The following is a 7,500-nucleotide window of genomic DNA, read 5'->3' as shown; positions in this document are numbered from 1 at the left end:
ACAAAAGTCAAACACTTCTTATTTTTGAGGAATTTACGATCTAGTGAAGGAGCCCATACAAAATCGATGTAAGATAGTTTGGGGTGGAGAGGGGGGCCACTAGCAGCTGGAAGAGGCGGCGTGTGAGCTGAGCCTAGGAGAAAGCTGGGGACCCTAAGAGGCAGGGATGAGGAGGAAGGACATGGAGGGAGGAGATGGAGGACGTCACATGGGGGAAATAGCCAGAAAGCCAGTTTGGCTAGTAGGTGTGAAGAGCTTTAAGTGCCAAGCAGAGGAGTTTATATTTGATCCTACAGGTTTTCACTTACTCTCTCGGCTCAGTCTCCTCAACTAGAAAATGAGAGGACCGAACTAGATAACTTGGGAGTGTGTATTATTATATAGTCTAAGTGTGCAAATTTAGCATTTTTACACAAACAAATCACATTTTATCAGTATTCAGATAAGCATTTTACATCATATTCATCTACAAATATGTTTCTTATCTCCTTTTCCCTTTTAGACTGTTGGATCCTTGAAATCAGTGACCATGTAACCATAAAAGGTTATTTATAAGCTATATAAACAAACATACAATAAGTTTGTATGTTAATATAAATGTTAATAATACAAATCAATAATTATTATACATGCTAATAATAACTTTATCATCTTATTACATATTGATTTATATAATACCTACTCAGTGCCAGTTACTGGGATATTATTATTTGTATTCCTCTAGTCCTAAATCTTTGCAAAGGATAAGCAGGTAATAAATATTTGTTGACTTGGGTCTTCCTTAGTCAGCAGGCAGACAAAAATGTTGGAATACAGCAGCAGCCAAATAAAAAAATTAGCCCTGTGAAATGGGGAGAGACCTGGCGGCGTCCCACATAACTTACCCAAAATCTTGAGCTGATTGATAACTCCGTGAATTGTAAAAAACACCCAGAGGGACTGTGAGGTATCCACGCACATCAGCATTCCTCGGTTGTTGCCATTCACACCGTGGTGCACTTCCCCGTTTGGCAAAACCATGAAATTGAGGACATCCCCACTGTTGAGGATGGGGAACGCTCGGTAGACCACCCAGTACTCCTTGCGGTCCAACAGGGAGTCGGGATCCGCCGGGAGCTCATTGGTCCTTAATGTCCCCGGGTCACAGGAGGTGATGCCGAAGGAGAGAGCCCCATAATAGGGCAGGCCCAAGTGTCCGACCTCCACAAAGAGGCTCTCCCCGATGTGTAAAGGCCGGTCCGAGAACACCAAAGTCCTGTTGCTCTCCTGCCAGTTGGTGCAGGCGGCCATGCGGTCCTGAGAGAAGGTGACGTCGGGCCCTCGGGTGGGGTGGAAGTGGAGGTCGGTATCTAAGAAGGCTGGGACTCCATGACCCCGAGAGCGCCTGCTGGGACAACAGGGTATAACGTGGTTGTCCGTGGACACTCCTGGGACCCGGCTCAGGTTCAGGTTGCTGATTTTGGCTACTACCTGGTTGTTCTCCAGTTCATTGTTGTTGAAGTTGGCCGAGTCATGGTTACTTTGCGGGATGCAAGTGCTGAAGCGAGTGTTGCTGAGACGAGAGGAGGCCATGGTCTCGGCAAACATGCTATCTGTGGTCAAATTACAAGAAGGCAAGAATTAAAAGCCGGGACTCTCCTGGACAAGTGCATGCTTAATTATCTCCATTTTTCTTTTCTTTTTTTTTTTTCCAGTAAATTTATTTATTTTTAATATACATCATGAATCATGTTGGGAGAGAAAAATCAGAAACACACAACAAGAAAAGAAGTAAACATAGCACGTGTTGATTTACATTCCGTTTCCTTAGATTTTCTTCTGGATGCAGATGGCATATTCTGTCCAAAGTCTATTGGGATTGCTTTGAATATTATTTGCATTTTTTCAGTCTCTACTACCCCTTCTACAAGTTATCTTCTAGCCTGACTAGGAAGATTGGTCAACAAGCCCAAATCATATCCCTTCTGAATAGAAAGAAAATGCATTTATTAAATGCTTATGCTAGGCACTGTTCTCAGTGCTCAGGGTATAGATACAAGTAAGCAAGACAATTTCTGCCCTCAAAGAGCGTACATTCTAATAGTTTTGAAAAAAGTCATATTGTATGGAAGAGGTCATAAAGTTGATCAAGACAAAAAAAAATCAATAATAAATGTGTTATTCAATTCTTTCAGTTGTGTCCAAACCTCTGTGACCCCATGTGAGGTTTTCTTGGCAGAGATACTGGAGTGGTTGGTCATTTCCTTCTCCAGATCATTTGACAGATGAGGAAACTGAGGCACACAGGACGAAGTGACCTGCCCAGGGTCACACAGCCAGTAAGTGTCTGAGCCCAGCTTTGAATTCAGTTCTTTCTGCCTCCAGAAAATCCAGAGTTCTATACGGTATACAACCAACAAAATACAGGCTCAAAGAGCTAGCTCTAACCCTACTTTAAGATCGCTAAACTAATTGAGAAGGGGACATAGGTGGTGCAGTGGACAGAACACAGGCTATGAGAATCAAGAAGACTCATCTTCCTGCGTTCAAATCCGGCCTCAGACACTTACTAGTGTTTGAGCCTTGCCAGGTCACTGAATCGGTCTGCCTCAGTTTCCTCAGCTGTAAAAGTTAAATTACTCCAGTATCTTTGCCCAAAAAACCAAAATGGGACCATAAAGAGACAGGCACGACTGGAAAAGGACCGAACAACAGCAACCTAAGTGAGCACAACCAAACTCCAAACATCCCAGGCAGAGTCCAAAAAGCCCTGGAGAGTGAGGAAATGCTTCATAACAGCCTGAGAGAAGAATAGAGTATCTGAGAGCCAAGGTCGGCCGACGCCAAAAGACTTTCGCCTGGTGTCCTGTAGGCTAATGTGGAGCCGGGGAGGAAGCAGGAACTCTTCAGTGGCTGGGTAGGGTGGGGCTCGCCTGGCCTGTATCCTTGGCTAGTTCCACCCTTTGTACTGAGGCCAGAATCATCTCGCTTATTCAAAGATTTGGTCATAGATTATAGGATCATAAACTCGGGGCTGGAAGGCATCTCAGAGGCCATCTACAATAATCCTCGTCTTTCAGATGAAGAAAGTTCTGAGGAGGATTCCGGCCATTTTACAGATGGGGGAATTGAAGCTGAGACCCACCCAAGAGCACACAGAGGCAAAACTCGAACCCATAGCCTGTGACCTTGCTACTGTCCTGCATGTCGGGCCCTTGTTTATCCACTGAGTAAAAGTCTGAACTCCTCAGCCTGGCTTCGAGGTGCTCCCCACCCTGGTACCATCACCCTTTCCAAACTCGTCTCATATGCTCCACACACCCTGTGCCCTAGCCAAAGCAGACAGCTCTCTGCCCTCAACACACCCTGCGGTCTCAGGGCTCTTTGCCTCGCTCCCACTGCTCCCTCTGCCTGGAATAACCTCCTTCCCCCGCTCTGCTGTTGCGGCCATTCCACAAGGTTCAGCTGCAAAACTCGCTCCCCCAGGAAGCCTCCCTGGCTAGGAAGTAATGATTGTCCCCTCAGACTTCACAGAGCATTTGGTCAGGGACGCTGCATGCTGCTCCCATGTTCCTACTCCACCGAGAGCTCTAGGAGGGCAGAAATTACATTTAATTAAGCTTTTAGTTTCCCACATGCTTACCACGTTACACGGACGTGTCCCTCCATGAGAGTTACAGTTGGATGTCCTGGGAATTGCATATATAATGTCCATTTGCAATCACATGCCCATTCAAGTCTGCCCAACTAGAGGGGGATTCAAACTTAGGATTGTATGAAGCGTTTCCTTATGTAGGGCAAAGGATATGTTGCCATTAGAAAAAAAAAATGAGCCACAGGTTGACCACAATGCTTCAAAGGTGCCTAATAAAACAGTCTATGTAGGCTAAGAAAAGTCTGTGGATTCATTCAACAAGCATCTATGAATCACCTATTAATTGCCAGAGCTAGAAGGCCAAGTGCGGGGCCTGGAGTCATCTGCCCTCAGACACTTATAATCTGTATAATCCTGTGCAATCATTTGACCCTTTTGCCTCAGTTTCCTCATCTGTACAGAAACTGGGGAAGGAATGGCAAATCACTCCAGTATCTTTGCCAAGCAAACTCTAAACTGGATCACAAAAAGTTGAATTAAACTCAAACAACTGAACAAACCACCACAACAAAGGAGTGAGCACAGTTCCCTTTAGGTTAGCAACCACTGAGAATCTCCTGGGGTCCTGTCATATCAAAGCACAGCAGAGACCGTATACAATACTGGAAGGGAAGGGACGCTGAATTGGAGTCAGAGAACCTGGCTTTGAGTACTAGCTCTTCCATCAACTCCTTGTGCCTCAGAACAAAGCACATTGCCTCAGTTTCCTCATTTGTCAAAGAAAGAGGCTTAGATTAGATGACTTTGAAAGTTCTCCTGATTAATGTTCTATTATCATCTAGTCCTAAGCTAAGCACTAAATCAAAAAGGCATCGACAAATGTTTAGGCCAGTTTTACTGGGAATTATAGAAGGAATAAGTAAATATAAAGACATAATTCCAAAAAAAAAAAAAAAAGGCATCATTCCTGCCTTCAGGGAACTTATAGTCTGGATAGAGAGACAAGATATCAATCTACAAAAAGCTAAATAACACAGTCTGATAAAACCAACAATAATAAGTCCATTACATAACACTTTGAAGTATACAAATAACTTTGTCTATAACCTAAATAAATAACCTCTGTGAGGCAGACAGATAAAATACATAATAAAAGGTACATGACTAATTGCCAAGTAAGAGACCTAGTCAATACTGCGGGGTCAGAGGAAGCAGAGTTATAGGAATGAGACTGGATTTGAAGTCAGGGGACCCGGCTTCAAATCCTAACTGCTACCTTCTACTCGTATAAACCCCTGCCAATCACTTCATCACTACGCATCAAATTCCTACTCCATAAGATGATGTTGGAAAAAATAGTCTCTAACTCTTCTTCCAGGTCTAAATTTATTCATTCATAGATCTAGTTCTGGAATGGACTTCAGAAAGACATTTAGCAAGGCTCCCTCGTTTTATGGATAGGGAAAGTAATTTAAATGACTTAATAGTGACATCCTCAGATTAAATGAATTGCCCCAAGGTCACACAGGTGGTATGTGATGAGCGGAAATGGCTAAATCAATGTTCTTTCCTCTGTACTAAGATGTGTTCCACTCCTGACACCTAAATCCTGTATAACCTGGCATAAGTCACATAACCATGCAGGCCTGATTAGTCGATAGGGTCTCTGAGGCCCTTCCCAATTCTAGAGCTTTGATTCCACAAAGGGAGAAGATTATTCAGGGAGGGAGTGAATGGCCCTCGCCTTCTAATCTCCACCTCCCTGGATGGACACAGAAAATAGTTTTTAATATCACTGCCAGTAGCCTCTCTCTACCTTTTCTTAGCTTGAAAAACTAGAATGTACTTCCAGCAACAACCAAATTTCAGAGAAGAAAGAAATGACAAAAAATAGAATCAGGGGCAGCTTGAAGTAATCATTATCTACAATTCTTTCAGAGAACCTAGAACTTTTTTTTTTTCATTAGTGCCTGAGATTCTAAGATAGTCTTGCTTGGGTATTTGATTTTTTAAAAATTATTTTAATCAAAGACGATGAATATACACAAAAAGACAAGAGAGCTCTGAGATATACGACTACTCCAAAGCTTCCATAGTAATCGGAGTAACGGAAGCTGCAGATTCCAAAGGAAAGAATCATCCGGTGATAAGCAGTTTCCTCACACAGGATGAAAGGGGATGATCATCTGGCCATTTTAAGAACCTCATAAATCCATCTCGGGGCAGGTATTTGGCCTGTGGGGCTCTTGGCATTTCCTTCTCACTGGCCCAATACTAAATATTTTTATCAGCAGGAACTAGGTGATACAGCGGACAGAGCGTGGCCTCCCTGACCCGGGAAATCTGTCCTCAGACACCTAGTTGTATGATCCCGAGCAAGAGCCACACAACTTATGCCTCTAACACCTCCAGTCCTCTGCCTTTCTAAATTTCCTCAACTGGAAAATGGAAACAATAATAGTACCTACCTCCCAGGGTTGTTATGAGCAACAAATGAGTTAATATTTAAATCACTTTAAACCTTAAAGTGCTATATACATGCTAGTTGCTATTATTATTGTTGCTGCTAACGTTATCTTCTTTCTGGTGATCAAAAACCTTTCAGGGAGAACTTTGGCAAAAAGACAGGTAACACGGGCTTGCTCTGAAGCCCTTCTCGGCAGAGAAAGTGGAGGGCTTTAAATACTTCTTCCCAAACTCCAAGAAGGGTAAGTGAGAGGGTCAGGTGATATTTCTTTAGTCCTTTCCAGTCTGAAAAGCACTTGACAGGACTTTAATCCACATGAATTTTATAGGTGAGAAAATTGGAGCTTAAAGAGGTTAAATTATTTGCTTATAAGTCAAAACTAATAAATATCAGCGGGGGCTCAAACCTAGTTTCACAAGTTTTTCACTACACAATGATGCTTCTCATGAAACAATCTCAACCTAATGTATTTAGAGAGGATTTAGCCTTTTCCTTCACTGGAGACAAATCACGAAATTACAGAATTATGGATTTTTGAGCTGGAATAGACCTTCCAGGGTGAAGGGACTTCACCAATGTAACACAGGTAATCGGAGGCAGAGCTGGGATTTGGACCCAGCGCCAGTTTAGATTTTCTTTATCTCATCTTCATTTTCTCCATCCAGCAGTGAAAGAAAAACTCTTCCCCTCTATCATCACCCTATTTCTACAATCACTATATATTTGATGTGTGGGGCATAACAAATAACATTTTAACCTTGAAGCTGGGGAAACTGTGCAGAAGGGATCCTGGGTCTCCAGCTGATGCCAGCAGAGACAGGGGCTTTGAGCCGCTGGGTAGTACTCCACAGTGATGAAATCACAGCTTTATTGAAGCGTCCCTCCAAAAAGCCAGAAAATAAGTACTTTCAACAATAGGGCTGCAAGTGCTGTAGATTATAGAACACTCCTCCTGACCCAGAGAGTAAAGGGGCCTGGGAAAGGCTTAAGGGTCAGAGTTCAAATGATGGGTAAACTAGCTGATTGGGAGCAGCTACAAGAAATCAGACATCTGGACAAGGATGCAAGATTGTTGTCCCCATCGCGCCAGAGATCCTCCAGGCAAAAAATGTCCTTAGGAAATGCTGGCTGGAGGACAGGAATCCAATCCTACCTGATTCTCTCACTTTCCTTAGCTCATGTACCTCCTTCCAATTCATAATCATCTCTGACTTTAGCACTCCTGTTTCTCCAGTGTTTCTAATCTGACAAATCTCAGTTTTGGATCAACCCCACTTCTGGTTTCTTTTATTCCTTTTTTTTTTCTCTGCAGAGCAGAAGAAAGTCTGGGACCTAAGGCGGCCTGGTCTCCTAAAAACTCATGCTTTCTGTAAACAGCTGTACCTAGTCAATGCAGCTCTCTCCTTAACTCCTTGGGCACCACGGTGTCGGCTGCCCGGGCCCCTCCTGTAGAAGGAAT

At 43.3% G+C, this 7,500-nt stretch overlaps 1 protein-coding gene across 2 annotated transcripts in view; it reads right to left on the bottom strand.

The window, feature by feature from the left end:
- NEURL1B (neuralized E3 ubiquitin protein ligase 1B) overlaps positions 1-7,500 on the bottom strand; it is a 106,495-nt gene that overhangs the window by 17,951 nt on the left and 81,044 nt on the right. For both annotated transcript variants that reach the window (XM_074292080.1, XM_074292078.1), the window contains exon 3: positions 885-1,592. In XM_074292080.1, the coding sequence (XP_074148181.1) occupies positions 885-1,592 (708 nt within the window). The remainder of the gene's footprint in view (positions 1-884; positions 1,593-7,500) is intronic.

This window comes from Sminthopsis crassicaudata, chromosome 2 (genome assembly GCF_048593235.1).
Source record: "Sminthopsis crassicaudata isolate SCR6 chromosome 2, ASM4859323v1, whole genome shotgun sequence".
In the NCBI taxonomy this organism is placed as follows: domain Eukaryota; kingdom Metazoa; phylum Chordata; class Mammalia; order Dasyuromorphia; family Dasyuridae; genus Sminthopsis; species Sminthopsis crassicaudata.
This window is presented reverse-complemented; position numbering and strand designations above follow the sequence as displayed.